This window comes from Erpetoichthys calabaricus, chromosome 1, assembly GCF_900747795.2.
Source record: "Erpetoichthys calabaricus chromosome 1, fErpCal1.3, whole genome shotgun sequence".
In the NCBI taxonomy this organism is placed as follows: Eukaryota; Metazoa; Chordata; class Cladistia; order Polypteriformes; family Polypteridae; genus Erpetoichthys; species Erpetoichthys calabaricus.
This window is the reverse complement of record NC_041394.2, coordinates 343,698,300-343,726,155: the sequence shown is the minus strand read 5'-3', so window position 1 is coordinate 343,726,155 and position 27,856 is coordinate 343,698,300. Positions and strand designations below refer to the sequence as shown.

At 40.8% G+C, this 27,856-nt stretch overlaps 1 protein-coding gene across 2 annotated transcripts in view; it reads left to right on the top strand.

The window, feature by feature from the left end:
• The window catches only part of LOC114664953 (gastrula zinc finger protein XlCGF26.1-like), an 87,746-nt gene extending 76,370 nt beyond the window's left edge, over window positions 1-11,376 (top strand). For both annotated transcript variants that reach the window (XM_051925600.1, XM_028819289.2), the window contains exon 3: window positions 9,651-11,376. In XM_051925600.1, coding sequence (XP_051781560.1) covers window positions 9,651-11,086 — 1,436 coding nt within the window. In that variant the 3' untranslated portion in view covers window positions 11,087-11,376. The remainder of the gene's footprint in view (window positions 1-9,650) is intronic.
• Window positions 11,377-27,856: the final 16,480 nt, after the last annotated feature.

Here is a 27,856-nt window from a genome sequence, read left to right as displayed (position 1 = left end):
TCTTGCTTCTGGGAGCCCTGAACCCGTCACCGTTGGTAATGTCACCGATGAGCTTGGCAGTGAGGCATAACAATGAAGCAAGGGGATGGTGTAAAGTGTCAAGTGCTTTTATTAAAGACAACAACAAAACAGTATTCAAAATAAACAAGTGCAGTGTATCACAAAAGTCTTCAAATAAATAAATAATCCCAATAAAACAGTTGTGGAGGTTAAAAATAATAGAAAAAAAAAACAATCCTTTAAAACAACGAGTTTAAAACAATGCTGGAAGCAATCTTTTAAAAACCACAAAGCCTGGTGTCGTCTTTACCTGGCGGCTCCCCTGCTTCTCCCATCTGGGCCCCGCAACAGCAGAGTTGCCCTACCAGCAGCTGACCTTCTTCCCGATCCATGGCTTCGGTCTAGCACTCTCCAGATCGAGACTTGGCTTTCAACCCAGCGGCCAGGACGCTCACGTTGGGGTTTCTCCTTCCAAGCCTCACAACTCCTGCTGTCTTCTGTGGCGAGCAGCCCTTCTGCTGGTCACTTCTGCTCCTCAGAATGCTCAGCGGGAGCGACCACTACAAACTGCCCTAGGTGTTGGCCAAACACCCCGCTAGGGCTCACTGTCCAGCTGCCTTCTCTCGCCTACTTGCTTGCTCTCTCTCTCTCGCTCGCGCACACCAGCTCTCTCTCCTCGCTGCTTCCTGGTCTCCTGCAACCTCCGGCTCTTTTCTTTTCTTTCTTCCTCCATTTTTCCCACTAGCCGCCTCGCGGTTCTATTTATGATGGGGACGTGATTCACCTGTGGCAATCGGCGGCTCCCGGGAACAATTATGCATGCAGATGACTCCTCACCTGTGCACTTAAGCAAGGACCGCCCACATCACAATTTATCCCAGAAACCACTTCAAACAAACACCACCACGCCCCCTTGCTAAGCCGTGAGTGGCCTTTATGACATGAGCTGTGGACCCGCTATACTACACACCACTCCAGAGTCTGACTACAAAAGACCTTCAGGGATCTTTAGCAAACAGAAGTTTCGATTTGCCCTTCTAGCAATCCTATCAGGAGTTCTCTTGGAAATTTTTCTTGGTCTTCCAGACCTCAACTTGCCCTCTACTGTTGCTGTTAACTGCCATTTCTAAATAGTATTATAAACTGAGGAAATGGCTACTAGATAGCATTTTCCTGCTTTGGGGCGCCACTTATTTTGTTTTTCAGAGTGCTAGGCAGCTGCTTAGAGGAGCCCATGGCTGCTGATTGTTAGGACAGTTTGAGGAGTCCAGAGAATTTATACGGCTTTGACATTTGCATCACCTGGCCACTCCTAATGGTGATTGTGAACAAGACAAAGCCCTAAGGAAGTAATTTAAGTCTGAGATCTTGGAAAAAAGTTATCTGAGATCTCCAATCACTTGGGGTGCCCAAACATTTGCACGGTACTCCTTCCTCTTTTCACTCTACAAAACAAAAATAATGCACAAATCTTAATTAACATGGAAGAAAAGAATGCTTCATCTTTAACTTTATTGCTTTTGTAGATCAATTCGTCTTCTATTGACCTTACTTTTTACAGTAAGAGTTATTTTGATCAGTGGGTCTCCAGATTTTTGCATGCCATTGTTTATGAGATGTCACGAAAGTGTACATCTTGGTTAATGATATGTCTGAAAAGGATCATCTGCTCGGCAGAGTATATCGTAGTGCTGGGCGGTATACCGATTCATACCGAAAACCGTTTTTAATTTTTTTTATGATACGGATTTTTCTTATACCGCAACACCGGTTTAAATTGCCTAAACGACGTTCGGAACGTGGCGCAGCGGGAAACTGTTCAAGTGGGGACCTTTTTCACTGCTACACCGCTAAACACAGATTTGTTGCACTAGGGCTCTTTTTCACTGCTACACCACCAAATAATGGGCGGTAGCATAGGTATGCCGCGCGGTGAAAATGGACAGAGAGCCGAAAAAAAGCAGTCACGTCTGTCGCCTGGAAATGCTTTAGTGTTAAAAGGTCAGATGTGTAAATACTGTTTCTATACTACTGGATAATACTGTAAGCCAAGTTGTACTTGTTTTATTTGTTTTCAATACAGTGTAATGTACCTGGGTACTGTATAATAGTGTGATGACATTTTGACTTTATTCTCGACATTTCCACTTTAATCTTGACGCTTATGACAAGAATAAAGTCGACATGTTGACTTTATTCTTGTAATTTGTCATTAAAGTAGAACATCGTAAACTAAACTTCATCATAAAATGAATATTTCATTTACTAGATTTTCTCAAACCCCGTCATAAGTTATATAGCACATTAAATGCTTTGTGTTAAGTGATTCGTTCAGAGATGGGTGCAACTCTAAATGGATGGCATAACTAAACATGTATAACGAAGATATTTTTAAAGTTCTGAACACTCCGTGGGCTAAGTTTATAACTAGTTTTAATTTCACAAAGACGTTTATCGTTTGGTGATTGGTTATGTGGTGAAAGAAAAAGGAAGGATACTGGGGTTTTGGTAGCCTATGTCAGATAGAGACAGCATGCATGCAATAAAGATAACCCACTCAGAAGAACATGCATTGAATTCTGTGTTCGTGTCTCCGACCAGCAGATCACAAACCCAACATTTACACAATATTTAAGTTAAACCTGTGCGATAGCTATTCATACATCCAGTTTTTTGGAGCCTCGTCACACCTGCCATAAAGTTCTCTACACTGAACATACATCTGGGGACCCCTTACTGCGAGGGAGCAGCACTACCGCCTCACTACCGATGCATGTTTAATACCTGCTTTAATGCATTTCATCATGAAAATGATATCAAGTATTTATCTTAGCATTCTAAATTTTCAGAAAGCAGGAATATCATGAAGTGAATGGATTCTGTATGGTGATCGCTGTCTCCTCTTAGTGCGGAGGAGGTCAGTTTAAGAAGCGTAGTGATTAACCACTGGGTCCGGGAACGTAACACAAAGCATTTAATGTGCTGCATTCATTTATGATGGGGTAAATTAAGGTAATTGATTAAACATTGATTTTAGGAAGAAGTTTAGTTTACAACATTCTACTTTAATTATGAAGTAAACTATGAGAATAAAGTGGAAATGTCGACTTTAATCTCAACATAAACGGCGAGAATAAAGTGGAAATGTTGACTTTGTTCTGGAAATATAGTTTGTTTTTTTCTTCCCAGTATAGCTTAGCTTGAAGCAAGGTCCATATTAATGCAGTTTGCCTAAATGATGGTTCAGCTGGTAAAGATGTCATCACCAAGTTGCACTTGTTGTATTTTATTTTAATTTGGTGAATACTGTGTAATGCACCTGGGCTTGAAGTCTTGAAGTAATAGTGCAACTGTCAGTAATAATACTATTATTTATTTTATTGTTATTATTTATTAGTTTAAATATTATGCAGTTTAACTCTTTTAGGGCTAATTTTTTTTTGTTTCTTTTCTCCCAGGGCTGAATATTTTTCCAAAAACTAACATTTTTTAAAAAAGAACACAAAGCAATTGTTTAACATATCAAATCAACAAAAAATATTTACTTTTGACAAATGTTACTGTCTTGCATGTTGTATGAGCCTGAATTCTCTATGTGTTGTTTTGATGCCTATTTTTCAATTGTCTGTTGCTGCATTTTCTAACATATATTGTTAGTGTGTACTGTAGAGAGACAAGTCACCCATTTGCCAACGTGCCATGCCACTGCCACCAAGTTTTCTGCCTGCATGAAAACCGTATTGTCACCTCTTTTCATCTTCTGAAACTTTATGAACTTTATGTATGGCATTATAGCCTGGCTCACCCCATGGGATTTGCTTCTGTTTATTACAGAAGTGAATAAAACTTTGCAGCAGCACGTACCTAAGCCACCAGGGGACAATGCTCCCTGAAGTTATATCACCAGTTCTGTCCCATCTCTATTTGTAATGCCACAGCGCGCTTCATCTCGTCTTTCGTTGTGGGTTTCCACTTTGAATAACGAGAATGCGATGCAAACGCAGCCCGCGATTCAAAAAAAATCTCTGCCTACCTGTTTGTCTCGTCTGACAGTAGCTGAAAAGCAGCATCAGGAGAGAGCAGCCTGAAGTACAGCAGCTGGTGATCTGTCGTGTCCAAAAGCAAGCCATGCCGTCTTGTAAACTCCGGTAGCCATATCGGCTCTCAACGGATCAATGTATGTGTATTTATCCCATGCGAACCTTGCCGTAGATGCATCGGCTGCGCGAAGGCACTCAACTGGCAGCAGATCCGCTCGCGCGGCATTGGCTGGTGTCTGATCAGCTGATGCCTGCTTCTAACTCTCTCGCTCGATCTCCTGATCACTGCCAATAAAGTCCGATTCTGAAAAATCAAGAGTCCGACTCCGCGGTAATGCGCAAAACAACGTCTGCCAAGTGTTTTCTTTTCTGCACTTGCTTCGCTGCCTTTTCACATGTCGGTGCCATCTTGCCTTTGTTTACATTTCGCAACTCACGCACACGCAATGTTTATTTGCCGAGTCAACGAGTCTAGCATTCCTCCAAGCACAGAGGGAATGCCTGTGATGTGACAGTGAGATTTGTCGCCATTAACAGCTGATTGTCGCCCTTTATCCCTGGATGTCGACTTTTGTCGACATTCGCCTTCAACCCCTCCTGTCGACAAAAGTCGACATCCGCCCTAAAAGAGTTAATGATGATAAAGTTGTTTAAAAAGTCACTTTAACGTGTCAGTGGACAGAGATTGTTAACATTAACAGAAAGTATAGCTGGTTTACAAAAAATATTTACTATTTATTCCTTTTCTAAGACATATTCGGTGCGATACAATTTTTGACAAGCACTTCTGGATATTTTACTAAGTCTAAATGCCTCTTTGTATGGTTGAAAATATGTTGTCTAAATTAGTTTGTTTTTGCAAAATTTGTTCAATAAAAAGGTCCTATATTTTGATTGCATCTGTCATGCAATGTGATACCTTCTCCATTAGTGCCACCCCCATGAAAACTGTCACTTTATGGGGCAATGCAAAACTGTATTAATACGTGTGTGCACATTAAAATGTTTTTTTTTGTACAATATACAATTCTCATGACAGTGGAATAGGTTATTCTTAGCCAGTAATTGCAGTGGAAAATGTGGTTAACATCCACTCATGCATGGGGAAAAAAATACAGTGAAACCGGGATAATTTAGAAAAATACCGTGATATAGAATTTTGGTCATACCGCCCACCCCTAGTATATCATGCATCCAAGTTAGAAATTAAATGATGGAAACTTTCCACTATAGAGAATGGTTGGGTATCTAAAATGATAAATTCCAATTATTTTTTAAGGAATACACTTTGATTGTTTCCTGTCCTGATCATATTCCTGCTTCTTTTCAGAAGTTTCATTATTGACGACTGAGATATATTTTGTTTCTTAAAGGTTTTCTTTCTTTCATTGCATTGTAGAAAGTTGGTGAGCTCAGCTGAGTGGTGAACCTACAAGAGTCTCGTCAAATTATTTACATTAAATGTCTTTGCTTTAAATCCACCATAACTAACAACTAACCTTTTCTTTTTAAACTTTACATTTAGCATTCCTTTCACTTTTAAGACATTTTAATATACAGTAATCCCTCCTCCATCGCGGGGGTTGCGTTCCAGAGCCACCCGCAAAATAAGAAAATCCACGAAGTAGAAACCATATGTTTATATGATTAGTTTTATATATTTTAAGCCCTTATAAACTCTCCCACACTATTATAAACATTTCACGCACAATTATACAGCATAAACCCTTTGTATTCTCTTAGATATTAGGTAAGATTCGTTGAAATTATGTATGTAAACACAGTTTACATACAGTAAAACCTAAATATTATTTTAAAGATATCGAGCGTCTCCGATATCACATATGTTACAGCCATTACGACAGACAGGCCACCATCAATAAATACGTACAATGCAAGAAAAATTGTATACAGTAAAATGTGTGTACAGTGACACTAAACTATGTACCTGTAATAAGTACTGTACGTAAATAATTAATTATGGTTACTCTGTAATGGCCAACCCCTTTACCCAGCCGGCAGCTACACTTCCAAGACCTGTGGCCTGGATGATTTACTGAGAAATAATCTAATTATCAAGCCGTACTTCTAACCAATTAAACTTTTCCCCCACAATCGACGGTGAAAAGATAAGTACAAAAACAGGATGTAAAATTTAAACGGATTGTATGCATTAAGTGAAACAAGACATGCAAAAAATAGAAACATATAAATATTAATATCCCTCCACCCCAGCAACAACAAGACACCACCAAATATAACTATAACACCCCAAATATAAATACAACAAAAACCCTCCCTTGTCCCTGTAACATATAAACACACAACACAAATAACAACAATGACTGATAAACTGAATGCTTGTGAACTTGAGTCCGGTAATAAAGAAACTGTCCTGAAAGCGGTTGACTGAATTAGTAAAATTGATTCTCCCCGGAAAAAATGGAGCAGCCTCACCGTGTATCCTCGGTGTGTGGTGGATGATTAGGTCTGACCCCGGGGTCTCTCGTGGTGAAGTCCTTGAAGCAAGTCCGGCAGATGGAAAAACATACTGGATGGAAATGCGCGATGTGTAAAATAACAGGTACAGGTGGCTCGTGGTCGTGAATGTGAAAAAAATCTCCTTCTCTCCTCTCTCCTTCCTTCTCCTCCTGCTGGCTTAAATAGTCCTGTGACGGCTGTGATTGATTAATTGTAAACGGGTGTTTTCCAGGTTTGTGGCTGTGGTCTCCTTCCATCATCCGTCCCCCTTTACGGGGATGGCATTAACTGATACACAAACAGTAAACGGGACAATTAAACGAGACGCACACAGTACTGACATTTAACACTAACTATGTGGCCCCGCTACAACTCACCAACAATGACACGACGACTTGTCCGATAACGATGAGTTTAATTTTACTGCACAACAAAGGATAGCGTTACAGCTCTTCTAAAGGAGCCTCTTCAGGCGACTGTTTAGCACCGCTGTTGTTCTTCTTCCATCACTCTTCAATCCAAATCCCTAAAGCAGATTCCATCCAGACTACTGCCTTATCATGTCCACTTGCAACTCATTTTGCGCCCTGGTTAAAAGACACTGCGGCCGTAGATCTTATATGCTTTTCCTCCTTTTTAAATAAAAAGAATCGTGGACTCATTTATGCTGTAATGGTGTCCTGCAGCGGTGTAGCTGTTTCCTTCCTTCATCATATCCAAAACTTTTACCTTTTCTGCAATCATTTGCATCTTAATGCTGAATGAGTGAGATTAGACTTCCTGGTTAATGCAGCACTCCGTCGCTGAGCCAATCAGCAGCACACAGGAATTTAACTGCGTGCTCTGATTGGGTAGCTTCTCAGCCATCCGCCAACAGCGTCCCTTGTTTCAATTCAAATGCGTCCCTTGTTTCAATTCAAATAGGCAAATCAACTGAGGAAGCGCACGTACTGTAGACCGCAGACATCCGTGAAGCAGTGAAAAATCTGCGATATATATTCACATATGCTTACATTTAAAATCCGCAATGGAGTGAAGCCGCGAAAGACGAAGCGCGATATAGTGAGGGATCACTGTACTTCAAAAACCGCTGTTGTTTTCTTCTCCAGTTTCCATTTTGTGTGCTCTGTCGGTAATGTGAATGCCTTCAGGTTAACACATCCTGTGTCACAAAATCAGCAGACCGATCGGCCAACTTTAATAATAAAAAGCAAACACTGACCTATTTGATTCAAGGCTGATTGATTTACACACCATTACTGTTCAGTTCAGTTGTATTTCTTTTTTGATAGCGCTCTTAGTGGAGCAGGCTCGGAGTGCTTGACATTTCTAGCAATGATACCATAACAGACATAATAATAATTATACGTCTAGATGAACACACACATTGGATCAAAGAGACAGTAAAACCTAGCATCTTTTAGTTTATTTAACATGTAAATCCTGACAGTACATACTCATTAACATTGTAATGGCGAGTAAATGTTACCATTGTATCACAAAGGTGACTAGTTGTGGAGTCACCTGACACTCCCCTATAGAACTGAAACACCAACAGCTGGATTTTCTCATCTTCTTATTTTTTTCTCCAAGGTCACTGTAGCTTCTGTAGGCTTGTGCACTGAGGTGTCACTCATCCATTGCTCTTTTTTGCTTTGGTGATTTAAAGAAGTCATTTTGATGTTTGTTTTGGTGTCAGTTGGTTTTCTTTAATTGTGGATAAATGTCAGGACACATTCTAATTATTAAAGGATGCATTTTTCATGCTTGGCATGTTATTCAGTTTTATATACTGTCTTCAATAATGTTTGAGATAAAGGGAAAAAAATTATCCTTTTCCTCCACAGTTTCAAATTACAAATCAAACAGTTCAAATTTGATTAAAGTGCACATTATAGGCTTCCATTTAAGGGGATTTCCATATGTTTTGGTCATACCATGTAGAAATGGCAGCACTTTTTCTACATTGCCCCTCAATTTCAGGTCACCATAATGTTTGGGCCAATTGGCATCACAGGTGTTTGTGGTTCCTCAGATGTGTTTCATTGCTTTAGTCATGCATACTTAAGATACCTGGGCTTACTTCTCCCTATAGACTAGTTTTGGAGTGTGTAGTTCCTATTTGGTCAACATGAGGACAAGAGCTCTGCCAATGAAAGTCAAAGAAGCCATTATGAGGCCAAAAAACAATAATAAAATCATTAGAGACATCATGGAACCTTAGGATTACCTAATTCTACTGTCTGGAATAAGAAGAAAAGATGCACAGGTGAGCTCAGTAATCACAAACAGACTACTAGGCCAAGTAAGACCACCACTGTTGATGACAGAAGAAGTTGCTGCTGATTGCATTTTGTTTATGACTTGCACACACTGATGGTCTGGATATTGCATGTATCTCTGTAGCATCTTAAGAATAACATCTCATACAGTTGGCATGATGTGGCTCAGAGTGACTACGAGATTCCTCACCATTGACGCAGTTCACGCTGAAAAGCAGCCATCAACAAATAACCCACAGCTATTAAGACCTGTGACAGAATTGGGATTGTGTGAATTCCATGTGGTGGTCTCTGTAATGAAGGCTCCAGTTCTGCACACAGTTCAAAGGGAAAGTCTAAACTAGCTTATGATTCAGTCATCATCAGGAGCCAAAAAATTATTATGATCCCTGAACGTTCACACCTTGTTTAGCCTGCCAAACTTCAGAGTGCAAAATGTGCAATGAAATGAGATTTTCTGTTTAGTTTGATTTTCCACCTGGAGTTGCTAAAATGCCAACACCAAAAACGTCTGCATAGGACTTATGAATGCTCAAAACTTACTGTAACATTAAGCCAATTTCCATGGAAAGTTCTGATTTTATAAATCCTGGCTTTTGCGTAAGAAATGGCTTACACACATTTCCAAACAAAAGGAAGTTTATATTCTTGTGGCCCTGATATGTAGATGTAATAGTGAATGTAAAATTATCAAGTGTCTTTCCATGTACAACAAAAATGTTATAATTGCTTATGCTTATCAAAGGTTGTCCCTAATTTTAACCAGCATGTATTTAATGTTAGTTAATGTTAATAATAAGGCAGTGGATTGAAAATATCTTTTTTTTTTCTTTTAAACTTTATACAGGAAATGAACATCACTGCTGTTTGGAATGTGGCAAAGAATTCTCTGGCAAGAGTGCTCTTCAGAGACACACTAGAATTCACACCGGAGAGAAGCCATTTCACTGTAATGAATGTGGTAAACAGTTTTCACAAAGCTACTGTCTTCAGAACCACAAAAAAATTCACACTGGAGAGAAGCCATACTGCTGCGTGCATTGTGGCAAACAATTCTATGCTATGACTTCTCTGCAGATACATATAAGAATTCACACAGGAGAGAAGCCATATCACTGTAATGAATGTGGTAAACAGTTTTCACAAAAGATCAGTCTTCAGAACCACAAAAGAATTCACACTGGAGAGAAGCCATATTGCTGTAATGATTGTGGTAAACAGTTTTCAGCAACAAGCCATCTTCAGATTCACAAAAGAATTCACACTGGAGAGAAGCCATATTGCTGTAATGAATGTGGTAAACGGTTTTCACAAATTGGCAACCTTCAGACACACACAAGAGTTCACACAGGAGAAAAGCCATATAGCTGTAATGATTGTGGTAAACAGTTTTCAGAAAAATACCATCTTAAGATTCACAAAAGAATTCACACTGGAGAAAAGCCATATTGCTGTAATGAATGTGGTAGACAGTTTTCAGGAAAAAGCCAACTTCAGATCCACATAAGAATTCACACAGGAGATAAGCCATATTGCTGTAATGAATGTGGTAAACAGTTTTCACATATAGGCATTCTTCAGAACCACACTAAAGTTCACACTGGAGAGAAGCCATATTGCTGTAATGAATGTGGTAAACAGTTTTCAGAAAGAGGAAGTCTTAAGAATCACAAAAGAGTTCACACTGGAGAGAAGCCATATTGCTGTAATGAATGTGGTAAACAGTTTTCAGAAAGAGGAAGTCTTAAGAATCACAAAAGAGTTCACACTGGAGAGAAGCCATTTTGCTGTAATGAATGTGGTAAACAGTTTTCAGGAAGAGGTGGTCTTAAGTATCACAAAAGAGTTCACACTGGAGAGAAGCCATATTGCTGTAATGAATGTGGTAAACAGTTTTCAGAAAGAGGAAGTCTTAAGAGTCACAAAAGAGTTCACACTGGAGAGAAGCCATATGGCTGTAATGAATGTGGTAAACAGTTTTCAGCAAGAGGAAGTCTTAAGAATCACAAAAGAGTTCACACTGGAGAGAAGCCATATTGCTGTAATGAATGTGGTAAACAGTTTTCAGAAAGAGGAAGTCTTAAGAATCACAAAAGAGTTCACACTGGAGAGAAGCCATATTGCTGTAATGAATGTGGTAAACAGTTTTCAAAAATATGCAATCTTCAGACGCACACTAGAGTTCACACTAGAATAAAACCAGTAACCGTTCAAAAATCAGTCCAGAAAAACAATCATGCTTCAGGACTCAAGAGTGAGGTTCACTCCTGTTCTGAAAAATAAAGAAACCAAACTACTGTTGAGAAATTAATCCCTGAGAGAAAACATATTGCTGTTTTCAATGTGGGAAATAATTTTGCCAGAGGATTTCTCTTCAGTAATACGGTAGAGTTTGCACCAGAGTGAAATACAACTGAACAGTCCTGACTAAAGAGTGAGGTTCACTCCTGCCTGGACAGTAAGCACATGTAACCGACTGGAATCCATCCTACTCCCTGTTGTGTTGGAAACAAGTCAAATGGAGGAGAAACAGAAGTTTGTTTCCTTTTCCCTTCACAGAAATAAACAAAGAACTTGTCCCCAATGCTAAATAATTAATCAAGTCAATTACAAATAATTACAAATAGTAATACAAAATAAATAAAACTAAAACCCAGAATGTACACATGGCCAATATTGTACACCATGCTGAATTATGTTTAAATAATTTGGCAGCATGCTAATAGGATTAATGCTATTTTTTTTGTTGTTGTTAATGAAAAAATCTGCATATAAGAATTAAAAAAAAAAAAACAACAACACATTGCTTATTAGATGCTTGAGCATTTCCAAATAATATACATGTCAAATACTTCCCGAGGAGTATGTTAGAAGAGAAAGAAGTCAAAACACACTGGCCTAAGTACCTAAGTCTTTGTGGACCTTAAAATGTTGGGCCTAGTTGGATAAGATTTATATTCGGGGGGCTATCATCCGTTTGTCTTGGCATACCACCCTGAAGAATTTAAATGTTCTGAAGTGCCTCCATTTTATTTTAGTCTTAAATTGTTACAACCCCAATTCCCAATTCCGTAAATAAAAACAGAATACAATGATCTGCAAATCCTTTTCAACCTATATTCAATTGAATACACTACAAAGACAAGATATCGAATGTTCAAACTGATAAACTTTATTATTGTTTTGCAAATCTTCACTCATTTTGAATTTGATGCATGCAACACGTTCCAAAAAAGCTGGGACAGGGGCATGTTTACCACTGTGTTATATCACCTTTCCTTTTAACAACACTCAATAAGCGTTTGGGAACTGAGGACACTAATTGTTGAAGCTGTGTAGGTGGAATTTTTTCCCATTCTTGCCTGATGTACAACTTCAGTTGCTCAACAGTCCGGGGTCTCCATTGTCGTATTTTGCGCTTCATAATGCGCCACACATTTTTAATGGGAGACAAGTCTGGACTGCAGGCAGGCCAGTCTAGTATCCGCACTCTTTTACTACGAAGCCATGCTGTTGTAACACATGCCAGAATGTGGCTTCGCATTGTCCTACTGAAATAAGCAGGGACGTCCCTGAAAAAGACGTCACTTGGATGGCAGCATATGTTGCTCCAAAACCTGTATGTACCTTTCAGCATTAATGATGCCTTCACAGATGTGCAAGTTACCCATGCCATGGATACCAACACACCCCCATACCATCACAGATGCTGGCTTTTGAACTTTGCGCTGAAAACAATCCGGATGGTCCTTTTCCTCTTTGGCCCGGAGGACACGACGTCCATGATTTCCAAAAACAATTTGAAATGTGGACTCGTCAGACCACAGCACGCTTTTCCGCTTTGCGTCAGTCCATCTCAGATGAGCTCGGGCCGAGAGAAGCCGGCAGCGTTTCTGGGTGTTGTTGATATACAGTATGGCTTTCGCTTTGCATGGTAGAGTTTTAACTTGCACTTGTAGATGTAGCGACGAACTGTGTTAACTGACAATGGTTTTCTGAAGTATTCCTGAGCCCACGTGGTAATATCCTTTACAGAATGATGTCAGTTTTTAACGCAGTGCCGCCTGAGAGATCGAAGGTCACGGGCATCCAGTGTTGGTATTCGGCCTTGCCGCTTACGTGCAGAGATTTCTCCAGATTCTCTGAATCTTTTGATGATATTATGGACAGTAGATGGTGAAATCCCAAGATTCCTTGCAATTGTACGTTGAGAAACGTTGTTCTTAAACTGCTGGACTATTTGCCCATGCAGTTGTTCACAAAGTGGTGAACCTCACCCCATCCTTGCTTGTGAACGACTGAGACTTTCGGGGATGTTCCTTTTATACACAATCATGACAAACACCTGTTTCCAATTAACCTGTTCACCTGTGGAATGTTCAAAACAGGTGTTTTTTGAACATTCCTCAACTTTCCCAGTCTTTTGCTGCCCCTGTCCCAGCTTTTTTGGAACGTGTTGCAGACATCAAATTCAAAATGAGTGAAGATTTGCAAAACAGCAATAAAGTTTATCAGTTTGAACATTCTATATCTTGTCTTCGTAGTGTATTCAATTGAATATAGGTTGAAAAGGATTTGAAAATCATTGTATTCTGTTTTTATTTATGTTTTACACAACGTCCCAACTTCATTGGAATTGGGGTTGTACTTACTGAACTGTTATTGGGTAAAACTGAAGGTGACATTTCTTTTCCCACCCAAATAAACATTCATTCAGAAAGCTTTTGTAAGGTACGTAGCACTTGTTACCTGTCAAAGACATGTTTTAGTAAGAATTTCAAAAGGATTTGATATATTAGGACTGATAGGCACTGACTGTTTGTCACCATGAGGAAGTCACTTCATCTAATACTGGAAAAACAAAAGAAATACATGCAATTGTGTCTCAAATGTTGTAAGTTCCCTTGACGTCAGTCAAATAATTAATAATAATTGTCAGAAACTTTAGCAAAGTCACACCCTCGACCAGAAGGGGTTTCCTGTCCCCTTTAGAATTGGTATTCTGCTGTCTTGGTTTACCTACAATGTGCTTGTTTGTTGTTTTAAATAAATTGCAAAATACTCAAATTCACCAGTCTGTCATCTCCACTTATCTATCCGTGACTCCTGCACTCTGCTTTCTGTTTTTTGAACTCTGCAAATTGGCACATTTACCAGAGGTCCCTGAAACTCCTCTTTTACATGGTCCTTCAACCCAGAGGCTAAACCGACGACCCGTGGACAAAGCAGTGAGTATAGAGGAGCTTATCCTCATCTCTATTGAACTGAGCATCGATGCAGAAGAGGTCACCTGACCTGACATCCCCGCATTCAGCCAAACTCCGCCACTACAGCCTTTCAGCCATGGCCAGTAAGAGACGAGGTTTCCAGCTCACCTTTCAGACTGGGATGTGGGGTTCTGTCCTTCCAGAGGTAACGTGTCCTCCATCGTGAGCTCAAAGCAAAGTATGAGTAGCAAACCGAGAAGTGCTGTTACCACACATTTGTGTAAACCTAACGGATGAGTTGCATCGGATCACAGTAGTAACAGATGCAGTGTATGTACAGCTTTGTGTTTTTTCCATCAAGATAAGTGAGGAAATGATCTTGCTGATCTGGAGGAGAAAAAGCAGCTGATGGAAGAAGATGATAGAGATGAGTTATGCAGCCAGCTTGATAATCGAGTGCAGGACACGCTTGGCCAAAGGAGAGCTTAATGCAAAGGCTGTCTAGACAGCAGCGTCGTAAACGTCAGAGGTGACTGTGTGCTGAGGGCATAGACCCACAAATACCTGGGAGTGCAGCTGGATGATAAATTGGACTGGACTGCCAATACTGATGCTATGTGTAAGAAAGGACAGAGCTGACTATACTTCCTTAGAAGGCTGGCATCCTTCAACATCTGCAATAAGATGCTGCAGATGTTCTATCAGATGGTTGTGGTGAGCGCCCTCTTGTATGCGGTGGTCTGCTGGGGAGGCAGCATAAAGAAGAGGGACGCCTCACGCCTGGACAAATGGGTGAGGAAGGCAGACTCTATTGTAGGCACAGAGCTGGACAGTTTGACATCTGTGGCAGAGCGACTGGCAGGAGCCTGCTCAGCGCCCATCATGGAGAATCCACTGCATCCACTGAACAGGATCATCTCCAGACAGAGGAACAGCTTCAGTGACAGACTGCTGTTACTGTCCTGCTCCACTGACAGACTGAGGAGATCGTTCCTCCCCCACACTATGGGGGGTAAACTTTATATCAGGGGTGGGCAAAGTCATTCCTGGAGGGCCGCAGTGGCTGCAGGTTTTTGTTCCAACCCAATTGCTTAATAAGAAGCACTTATTGCTGTAGTAACACTTCTGCTTCATTTTAGTTATGCTCCCTCGTTAGGATTTTGAACCCTTATTGCTTATTTAAGTCTTAAACAGCTGCATTCTCGGTTTTTAATTGCTCCTTATTGGCAGTAAGATGCAAATGACAAAAGAAACCAGCAGTTATCCATTTTGCTTGTTACCCTTTACACCTGTGTGTATTTATTGTGCACTATTTGGTTTAATTAAATACTTCAAAGGAAAGAGAAGAGAAAAAAGTGAAGGACTGAGAATTACCCATCCGTTTTACACTTCAAAGTATTTGGATGATATCCTTAGAATGGAAAAAAAAATCTAGGATATGAGAATGACTTGACATAGCAGAGTTAAAGCACAATAACAAGCCATGAAATGTAATTATTGGCAAGGATTGTTTTCTAATTAAGCAACTGGGTTGGAACAAAAACCCACAGCCACTGTGGCCCTCCAGGAATGACTTTGCCCACCCCTGCTTTATGTTATTCAAAGTTATTGTCTGTCTGTATACCTGCATTGTTATCACTCTTTAATATTTTCTTTATCAGTATGCTGCTGCTGGAGTATGTGAATTTCCCCTTGGGATTAACAAAGAATACCTATCTGTCTATCTGAGCGGAAAGGAACTTGCAGGAAGCTTCAGCCATTCTGAAACAGAATGAGGATGACGACCATTTATCTCTGCATGGTTGTGAGTCTGCAGACTTTTTTTCTAGGAGTCAAAGTGGACTATCAAGTGGCAGTATTGTAGCCACATTGTCAAGCATTGCAATGGATGGATTCTTCTCTCTTTACATGGCTCTTTAAAGAGGCTTTCTATGTTTTAAAGGACTGCTCGCCTTTTGCTGCACTAGTTGGAAAACCATGTGACTTTTCTGGTATGCCATTTACTTAAGTGTTCTTTCCACTGATGATGTAATGCCAGCTCACACTTTGGTGACCCGTGCCTGGGTGATGTAACTGGTTACTGCCGTTATATAGCCCTCCCATTGAAGCCGCTCTCCCCAGCACCACTTCCAATTCCTTGCAGCAGCACATTGAAATGGCAGCGTGATCTTTTGTCTCACTTCAGTCATGAAGCTGGTGACGAGGATACAGCAGCAGGGATTTTGAGTGCAGTATTGCTAAATGGCACAGCTGGGATGTTGAGTGTGTCACTGTCATGTGGTGCAGGAGATGCTATAAGCAAGCAGGCGAACCTCCTAGTGGTGTGATGCAGATGTACTGGTGTTTTGGCTGTTTTCCTTCACTGAACTGGAGCTGCAAATCATGTTTTAGAGGCCTCATATATAACACCTTGTGTAGAATTCACACTTAAACATGGTGTATGGACAAAACTAGAAATGTGCGAACACACAAAAAAATCCAGATGCATATAACTGTGCATAAGCAAAGTTCTATGCACTGTCCCTTTATAAATCCCAGTTCAGCGTAAAATTAAATGCACATGCACACTCCTACAGTCCCTTTCCCAGAATTACTCCTATTGGAATATCCAAATCAAAATAAATAGCCCCTTCCATTCAGTATTTTGTTAAAAGACAATGGCAAAAGCATGTGTAAAAAAAACCCAAGAATTTCAGTGAATGCTCAGTGAAGTGGAGGCAAGGAAAAACATACAATTGGGTGGCATAAACAGTGGTATAAGCAACAAAAGGAAATTGATGGAGTGGCACAGCAGAGTGGGAGCACTCAAATGTTCAAATTCAGAAAGTCTCACAGTGCCCTAAATAAAAAAGAAGTGGTCAGACTTCAAAGTCGACGTGAAAAGGTGAGTTGCTGCCCACCGTCTTGAGTGTCGACACCACTGGAGGAGGTAGCAGAATTCTGGAGGTAGCTCCTCCAGTTACTGGTGAGACACCTATAACCAGTATTTTACTAAAAGTTGAGAGGGACTCCAATATCACCGTGGCTGAAGGAGAGTTTTAATTACTTTTTTTTTTTTTGCTTACATTATGCCTACTCATCATAAATAATTTACATGTTTAATAAGACAAACAAGCAGGCAGCAGATGCTGTATTTCTGTTTATTCTATTTCAGACGATATTACAAAAGGTGAGCCCTGTGTCGGGGATGTGACTTCAGATGTTGTGCCCAGCACATCTTCGGACGCTGACTGCACACACACATCTGCCTTGAAAACAGCAGGGTGACCATCTGGGCGTGTGCTGACGTACGCTGCTCTGGAGTCACAAAATACAGTAGTGGATATTGTGTCTAATGAAATAAGGAATATAACTGCTGTACCATGTGATGCTGACCACAAATGAAAAGAATTATTATTATTTATATAGTGCCTGTCCCATGCTCAAGGGACTTATTTAAACAGCAGGGTATATGTAACATTGGATACAAGCATTTTCAGTAAACCACAATAAACAGGGATCAGACTTCCTATTTGCTTCATACCTTTTTCAAGTAAGTTAAAAAATAAATATTAATTAAACTAAAATAAGGACTCGGAGCTCTTATTTATTCAACGTCTTCTAAAACAAACAGACAAAAATGCTAAGAGAACCGAAATAAGAAACCAAGTTTCCTATTGGTTCCATGTCTTCTCGTTACAATGGTCAATAATCCACTCGTATGCCGTACGCTTCTAAGAAATGGTTCTCCAGTCGGGGTCTGCAAGATCACCTATTAGAGTAAGCACTTTAGGATTGATTGGGAGCTGTTTCTTATTTTCCTTTTGCTCAGCCTTGGTGCTCTTGTCTGGATTTATATTGAAAAGGCATCTGAAAAACAAATTCATTGACTTTTACTTGCTTGTTTCTCTTGATATACAGCTGTGTTCGAAATAACAGCAGTGTGTTTAAAATAAGTGAATAAAGTTCAGAATCCTTATAACAGCTTTTATTTCCATACACGCAAATGCATTGGGAACACTGCACATTCGATTCCAAATCAAAACATGAAGAAAAATGTATCAAATTTCTTTGAGACATCCTATGAGAAGGTCATACTTGCAACCTTTGGAAGCAAGTCCCGTGATACACATGCAGAGCAGGTTAGAGATAATGGAAGCAGGAAAATTCGAAACTCTCAAGAAAATGAGAGTAAAGATTGCATTAGCGCAAACAAACGGAAAATATTGTTTGGTGAAATAACAGAACAGCCAAAATGAGATTGAATAGTGTTTGATGATGTCTGGGGGAGAAGAGCGACAAGGCACTGACTTTAAAACATTCAAAGCACTGCACAAAATGCAGCAGCAATCTAGCAGCTGATTGAGCAAAGAGGAGGTAAAAAAAAAAAGGAATTTGTTTCCCATTGTATCACCGTTTAAGGGGGGTTTCAGAGAAGCGGCCGCATCTCCTTGGGGTGCATTCAGCCCCCCTCTTCACAATGGCACATTATCGCTTGGCAGGGGTGGGGGGGAAGCCCCCTAGTCTAAAGATAAAAATAAATCTATCACTCAGCCATTATAATGAATCTCAAAACAACTGACCTCAACTGAAGATAAGTTTTTATTTGAAAAATGTCATATCCATAACACCAAAAATAAGTTCCCTTAACATCACATTGTTAGAAAATATAAACAATGCACATGCTTGAAAGTAGTATGTTGTTCAGAAATGATCACTTGCAATTTTGTGGTGACAAATGTTACCAAATATTGAGAGCAATGTCTCATGTTGCAGCAGACCAATCAAATATTGGGCATCATAAAACCCCTAGGGTGTGCTGACCCTTTATGAATATCCATCCATCCATCCATTTTCCAACCCGCTGAATCCAAACACAGGGTCACGGGGGTCTGCTGGAGCCAATCCCAGCCAACACAGGACACAAGGCAGGAACCAGTCCTGGGCAGGGTGCCAACCCACCGCAGGACACCTTTATGAATATTACCTCCTCAAATGGTATTTCGTTGTTCCTTTGTAAAAGTGACAATGACAATAAAGATCTATCTATCTATCTATCTATCTATCTATCTATCTATCTATCTATCTATCTATCTATCTATCTCTATGAAGGAATAATACTTGGGGTTTTGTTACAAACTGAAAAAATAACACAATGTCATATTAATATAAATTGCAATTTGTTGTACATGTTTTAATAAATGCTTTGCTTTTAGCTGTAAAACCTCAATAAAATTGAACAACTCAATGACAGTGTAGGGGGACAACAGGCTACAAGGTCAACACGCTGTGCTTCAGTGGAACTCCCCTTCTTCTTTGCATTATGTAACATGATATCGGATAAAAGTCAACCAAGTCTGAAGTGTTCACATGTTACAATCGTTCACATGCAGTTCTCAGGGAGTACAAAAGATACTGAGTGAGATATAGCAATAATTAATAATCACAATTATACAATCCTCCACTCCCAGCAGCTCTGTTACACACCCTCCCAACTCTGAGTCAGCTTGCTGGGTCTCAAACAGTCCTTTAAATATTCCATGACCCCAAAGTGCGTCTCCTTTTCTTCCGGGTCAAACGCCACATCATCATTCCTCAAGCATCCTGGAAGTACTGTGGGTTTCCGTCCTCGTGACTCCGAAGTACTTCTGGGTTGTAGGAAAAGTAGAAGTCCCCAGGTCCTTTATGAGCTCCCCCTGGTGGCACCAACGGCACCCAACAGGGCTGAGAAAATGGACTCCATGTCCCATGATGCCCTGAGGGAATCCGGGGTACAGTTACCATCCAGGGGAGTTGTCATCTAGCGTCCTGGGGGAGGCTGCCCTTCTCCACTCTTCCCATTCTGGGATTCAGAAGCTATGAGGGAATTTCATATTTTTTTGTGATACATCTGAGCACATTTATGGATCAGTGGTATACCTTCACACTGTGGACGATCCTGGCCATGTTTATGTTAGATTCATAATGGCACATTCAAGTGTTGCCCTGAAATGCCAAGTTTCCATGTCAAGACTAGAGCTTTGTGCAACTCTCACTGTTGTCTGAACTCACTCTGGGTATTAGACAAATGAGCCAATGATCATCAGACCAAAGCCAGACTGACCAATCAGATTGTTCCAAGGGACAGGATGCATAGACCTTAGCATTTTATTGTATAGTAGATAACATGAAAAAGAGAGTGCGTCAGCATGACAATGTATAGCAGACTGGTATCACGGCAAAGTAAATTTAGTTCTAAATTTCTGCATTGTATAATTAAATTTTAATGGATTTGTACAAATTAGACATTTTCCTTGGAAAATATTCAGTTTGACTATAAACGTTCACATTTGTGAGTCAGTCTTTAAACAGTTAAAACAATGAAGCATTCAGTAGCAATGTGAGGCTCACTTAGAGGCAAGTGAATATACACAAGAACACACTTCAGAATTACTAGAATATTCATTTATATTCAAATACATATTGTGCATTTAGCAATCTAAAGAAAAGCCTCAGCTTCGGCCATTGGTGTAATGCCCAAATGTTACTTCCGCTAAAGGAGTTTGTCCTCATTAGAATGTCTGATTAAACAATATAAATGACCAGATGTCAATGTTATTTAAAAAGACTGACCTGTGTTCGGCCGCCATGAGTGATTTCTAGTTTACAGAGTCAGCTATACATGAGCTTTATGGCGCTGTTATTCACACACATGCTGTCTATTGCACCTTCGATTTCTGGGAAACCTAAAGAACAATATCTAGTGTCACTGATACAGTGCATCCAGAAAGTATTCACAGCACATCACTTTTTCCACATTTTGTTATGTTACAGCCTTATTCCAAAATGGATTAAATTCATTTTTTTCCTCAGAATTCTGCACACAACACCCCATGATGACAACGTGAAAAAAGTTTATTTGAGGTTTTTGCAAATTTATTAAAAATAAAAAAATTGAGAAAGCACATGTACATAAGTATTCACAGCCTTTGCTCAATACTTTGTTGATGCACCTTTGTCAGCAATTACAGCCTCAAGTCTTTTTGAATATGATGCCACAAGCTTGGCACACCTATCCTTGGCCAGTTTCGCCCATTCCTCTTTGCAGCACCTCTCAAGGTCCATCAGGTTGGATGGGAAGCGTCGGTGCACAGCCATTTTAAGATCTCTGCAGAGATGTTCAATCGGATTCAAGTCTGGGCTCTGGCTGGGCCACTCAAGGACATTCACAGAGTTGTCCTGAAGCCACTCCTTTGATATCTTGGCTGTGTGCTTAGGGTCGTTGTCCTGCTGAAAGATGAACCTTCGCCCCAGTCTGAGGTCAAGAGCGCTCTGGAGCAGGTTTTCATCCAGGATGTCTCTGTACATTGCTTCAGTTATCTTTCCCTTTATCCTGACTAGTCTCCCAGTTCCTGCCGCTGAAAAACATCCCCACAGCATGATGCTGCCACCACCATGCTTCACTGTAGGGATGGTATTGGCCTGGTGATGAGCGGTGCCTGGTTTCCTCCAAATGTGATGCCTGGCATTCACACCAAAGAGTTCAATCTTTTCTTTCTCATGGTCTGAGAGTCCTTCAGGTGCCTTTTGGCAAACTCCAGGTGGGCTGCCATGTGCCTTTTACTAAGGAGTGGCTTCCGTCTGGCCACTCTACCGTACAGGCCTGAATGGTGGATTGCTGTTGAGATGGTTGTCCTTCTGGAAGTTTCTCTTCTCTCACACAAAGGACCTCTGGAGCTCTGACAGAGTGACCATCAGGTTCTTGGTCACCTCCCCCGATAACTCAGTTTAGATGGCCGGCCAGCTCTAGGAAGAGTCCTGGTGGTTTCGAACTTCTTCCAATTATGGATGATGGAGGCCACTGTGCTCATTGGGACCTTCAAAGCAGCAGAAATGTTTCTGTAACCTTCCCCAGGTATGTGCCTCGAGACAATCCTGTCTCGGAGGTCTACAGACAATTCCTTTGACTTCATGCTTGGTTTGTGCTCCGACATGAACTGTCAACTGTGGGACCTTATATAGACAGGTGTGTGCCTTTCCAAATCATGTCCAGTCAACTGAATTTACCACAGGTGGACTCCAAATAAGCTGCAGAAACATCTCAAGGATGATCAGGGGAAACAGGATGCACCTGAGCTCAATTTTGAGCTTCATGGCAAAGGCTGTGAATACTTATGTACATGTGCTTTCTCAATTTTTTTATTTTTAATTAATTTGCAAAAATCTCAAGTAAACTTTTTTCATGTTGTCATTATGGGGTGTTGTGTGTAGAATTCTGAGGAAAAACATGAATTGAATCCATTTTGGAATAAGGCTGTAACATAACAAAATGTGGAAAAAGTGATGCGCTGTGAATACTTTCCGGATGCACTGTATGTTGAATGCATACACTTCAAACCGTTTCACTTACCCAAAACAAAAAATCTAATTGATAAAAACTGTCCCTTGTTTCATTTCCCAGCATCCCCAGTGATGTCCTCTCCTCATTGTCTCTTGTTCTTTCTGGACTGTTCGGCCAATTCCATTGTGGTGCTGTCATGTTTGATTTATACAAGGGTGTGCAAAAGTAGGTTTACAGTTGTGAGTTTGCTGGAATAATCATATCCTGCTTGTCTTTTTCCATATGAACAACTGTAAACCTACTTTTGCCGACCCCACAGAGGGTAATGTGAACTCACAGGAAGAGTGTCATGTAGCCGGGACAGGCGCACAAAAGTAGGTTTACATCTACCTCACATGCTACTTGACTTTCTGCCTCTGAGCCTGCTTGACCCTCTGCACCTGACGGAATTTTGAATTTTTTCTAGTCCTTGTTGCAAACTACATGACCCTCTGCTTACCTTGGCTACACGACCCTCTGCCTCCCAGGTGGCATGACCCATTGCCCTCCTTAGCTACATGACCTCTGCTACTCCATTGGGCCCCATACCACTCCTGCCTCTTTTAAGTTACATGACCCTTTGACTTTTCGACTATTAAACTCCACCGCCACCTTTAAATCAGAGTTCAGCGTCTTCACAACACCGGTCCACAGGCAAACAGACATCAGGTCATGGCCCATCCTTTCACCCTGACCAGTCTTATTTTTTGGATGACCCTCTGGCTTTTTGACTATTAATCCCCACCAATGCATTTAAATCAGAGTGCAGGGTCTTCACAACCCTGGGAACAGATGCAAACGGACATCTGGTGAGGGACCCACCAGGCCAGTTGCGTGTGCAAAGCCCCTGGGTCGTCATCTGGGCATGTAGATGATATGGGGTGGGGGTGGGGAAGGGGACAAAAGCTTGACTTGAGGGCTGACTTTAAATAGATTGCAGCAAGGGAGCTGCTCTGCTACGTATGACACCCCGACCTAGAATCAGGTCATCTACAAATTATTTAGCACCGGGAATGTGCTGCGCAGAAGAGGAAGAGAAAGCGGCTACTCATCCAGGCCACTCCCTGGCCCTGTCTCCCCGCAGGGGGGATGACTGCCTCTGGCTATCCCTGGCCGACCAAGGGTCCACGGTGCTAGGGTACTGTCACATTTAGGAGGGGTTCTGACTTAAAGGCATTTAGTCATAGTCCCGCAGATGGTAGCTTCGCACCATTGGCTCCTCAACCAAGCACATACACCAAAAGTCTGAACCCGTGGTTCCTCTCATACTGAGCAGGATTCCGATTCCAACAACACCATTATCAGTAGGGTAAAAGTAACCTGTCTCACGATGGTCTAAACCCAGATCATGTTCCCTGTTAGTGGGTGAACAATCCAACGTTTGGTGAATTCTGCTTCACAATGATAGGAAGAGCCGACATCAAAGGACCAAAAACAGTGACGTCGATATGAACGCTTGGCCGTCACAAGCCAGTTATCCCTATGGTAACTTTTCTGACATCTCCTGCTTTAAACCCAAAAAGCCAGAAGGATTATGAGGCCCCTCTTTCACAGTCTGTACTCATACTGAAAATCAAAGATCAAGATCTTTTGCCCTTCTGCTCCACGGGAGGTTTCTGGCTTCCATAAGCTTGTGTACCTCATCAGTCAAACTCCCTATGTGCCACTGTCCCAGGAGCAGGTGACGCCTGAGTGTGGCTCGGGTACTTGACACCAGAAGGGAGAGATCCCCCTCCTGCCTTAGTGAAAAAATGTAAGGCCGGGGGCCTCCCACTTATTCTACGCCTCTCATGTTTCTTCACAGTGCCAGACTAGAGTCAAGCTCAACAGGGTCTTCTTTCCCCACTGATTCTGTCAAGCCCATTCCCTTGGCTGTGGTTTTGGTAGATAGTAGGTAGGGACAGTGGGAATTTCGTTCATCCATTCATGCATATTCACTAATTAGATGACGAGCCATTTCTGGCTAGTTAGGCGCCCGTTGTGGGCCTATTCTCAGTTTTAATGTTGCTCGTTAACCGTGCCCCTCAGGTCGGCCTTCACACCCATCTACCTTGTCCTTTTTGTCACCTAAGTGATGCATTGCATGCACCCTTATGGCCAAGAACAGCAAGCACTGGCTTGGTATGGTTTGGGGGATGTAATCATTATGAGATTTAATACCACTGTCACCTCGTATAAGTACTCATTCTTGGCCCAATCCTCTTATGTGTTGTAGGATATTAATGTCTAATTGTAAGGTCGGGAGTATGATATGGCCTATAAATACGCATTTTTAAACTAATAGGACGCAAGAAATGATTGGATAATTAGGTTCTATAGGGGGATGAGTGTTTTAGTGCTAACTTCAGCATGTAGTGTCTAGCTATGGTATTAATGGTTAAGTGTATTACTACAAATAATTTATGGCTGAATATTATAACTAATGTTACATATTTTTTTTTAAGATGATGATGCATTTGGTTAGTTTTGAGCCCGTTACCAGGCCTATTCCGAGTTTTAACGTTGCTCGTCAACTGTGTCCCTAAGGTCGACCTTCTTGCCCATTGGCCTTCTCCGGATTGTCATCTAAGTGATGCATTGCATGCACCCTGAACGGTCAAGGCAGCAAGAGCTGACTTGAAATTGTCCGGGGGAAGATTTTGGCCACACTCTCTCCATGTATGGAACTAATTCCTGGCCCAGTCCTCTATATGAAATCATTTTAAATTTAAGAAGAACAAATGGAGGTTGTGTTATGTCTACTACATCCTCCTTGGGCACTCTAAGCAGATGCATGTGTCTGTGCAATTTGGAATCTGAAGCTTACTAAAAATGTCTGAACATCTTCGAACTATATATAGTTCAGGAAAAAAAAATATTTATAATATGCTGTCAGGATGTCTATTGAATACAATAGACATCTCCTACTCATCAATTTGCTGAATCTAGTCAGATTGGAACTGGAGAGTACAATTGTTTTAAAGACAGCATTATTGAATCCGTACCATTTTCCACAGGCCCCAATTATAATGCCCTTTGCTTCGACTGTTTTACATTTTAATAAATTCTTGTGGAATAATGGCTTTGTACTTGGATTCTTTCTCGTTTTTGGCTATAATAGCTTTGTCCATTCTGCAGTCAAATCTTACAGATAGGTCCAGGATTAGTGTCAAAGAATCAGGTCTGGTCTGAGGTTAGTACCATTGTCCATATGGAAGTAAGATTCACTGAAGGTAACCCAATCGTACAATTCTCCTTCGTCTCTCACAATATTACAGAGTTCATTCTCAAGGCTTGTACATATAGACATTGGCCCAAAATATGAGTCAACGACTTGTTTGCCATATTGCATCTTATGGATTTAATGTCCTCTTTTCTGTCTCTGTTTAAGGCTTTTTTGATAGGAAAGGTATTAGTTCTCACTGTAGTGCCGCAATAAATTGAACTGGTTTAATGTCTTTGTTATTCTTTATCCAGGCTTTACTGGTTTTGTCATTCTCAAACACCTTGATTCCTGTCCCATGTACTGGGAGGTCTGACCAGGTGTTAAATTTGTGTTTTCGCCAGTCTTTTACTTTTATTGGCATGTCTTAACTAGTTTCTCTTCTGCAAATAGAAGATAGGGTGTCTTCAGTAAGATCTCTGCTGCCTGTCCTCCAGCGATCTTCCACAGCTATAGCACTTCTTTCACTATAGGGTTTTCTGATAGAAGAAATTTGCCAAAATATCTTATTGATTTGTTTTGTATAATTGCTTCTATTTTAAGGAAACTAAATCCCCCATCCTTGAAGGATGAGTAAATAAGCCCATTTGTGGTACACTGTGGAAGGTGTAACCATTCTTTTGCAGTCTTTCTAATATATCTGTCTAGCCTTTTGATAAGGGACAGATTAAATTTCATATTAGAGAGTGGATAAATCAGCCTTGGAAAGCTGATTATATTAATTCAACAGGATTAATTTTTGGTGACATTTAAGAGGCGCTTTCGATAAGTCATTGATCCACTGCTTGTTTTAGCCTCTAAATCATCCAGTAAGATCCCATGGTGAGGTTCTATTTTCATTCCCAGATATTTGATTGGGGAGCTAGTGGAGATGTGCTTGATTTCTACACCATGTATTCTCCAAAGGCCTGTTTTCTTAGTAATCATCTTATGATGCCTCCATGTGTAAAAGAAGCCTTTACACTTGGCAGGTTGTACTCTTAGGCCCGAGTATCCACAAAAGTCTTTTAATATCTTTAGGCTTTTTCTCATGCCGGATCATGATTTGCTCAGAATGACCAGGGGCCTCATGTATAAACAGTGTATATGCACAAAAATGTTGCATACGCCCGTTTCCACACTCCACATGTAAAGCCATGCACATTTTCACGCTAGCTCAATCCCTTGCATATGCAAGTTCCCCACTCAGTTTTGCAAACTGGTGGCACCCAGCATCAAAGCTGTGCTACTGTTCCTGTGTGGTTTCCCTTTAGTTTTTAGATTCCCATCCCCTAACGTGGCTTTATCAAATGCACTGAAATTACCAACATATCATTTATTAGTTTAAGGCATCACATTGTAATTAACCCGTAATCATATAATGGTGCACCGAATGGCCAAACTATTCTAAATATCATCACTGCTTTAGTGTTGTTATTCCCAGTTCACCACTGAGTATTTAACCCACTGTATCTGAGTGTGGAATCACAACTGTACAGCAGCTGATTGGATTATCAGTATAGAGCATCTTGCACACGCTGTCTCAGCCATGTACGCAGTCTATTTGAACTGTTCCCATATGGCAAATGCTTCAGAGCCTTTCCTGTAGGGACCTCGCAGTTCAGAAACAGTTTCATCCCAAGAGCTATAAACGTACCCAATCAGTCCATCAAGTGCTCATGGTAGAACTGTTTGTACTTAAAAGTACAATCACCTCACTGTAAACTTGCACTACAGTTATAATATTGCACAACCAGAGTCACTTTATAAAGTGCGTATTTACATATGATGATGACTGGCTTCAAGTCTATTTAGATTTCCAAGCGCTATCTTGTTGGAACTCTTGATATAATTTTTAAGATGAAATGCAGTAAAGCATGTTTATTACATTATACAGACAAGTTTTAAACTTCATTAAAATTATGTATATTGTTAATAATTAAACATGTGAGGACACAGTGGTGCAGCGCTGGCAACAAGCTGGCACCCCGTTCAGGGATTGTTCCTGCCTCACACTGCATGCTTGCTGGGACGGCGCGACCCAGGTTGGATAGATAGATGGAATAATTAAACATGTACTACAAAGATATTTCAGTGTTTTATTAAAGTTTTGAAGATTCTGTGTTCTAAGCTTACAGATGGCTTAATGTCTATTACAGAGCTGATTGTGTGGTGATTGGTTACGTGGAGAAAGATAAGGAAGGACAGGAATTGGGGGTTAGTACGCTTGAAAGAGACAGTACTGCAGCAGTATATTGTTTCATCGAAGGTCACGCATGGCGCTGCAAGTATCTTGCGGGAGGCAGGAACAATCTCTGGACGAGGTG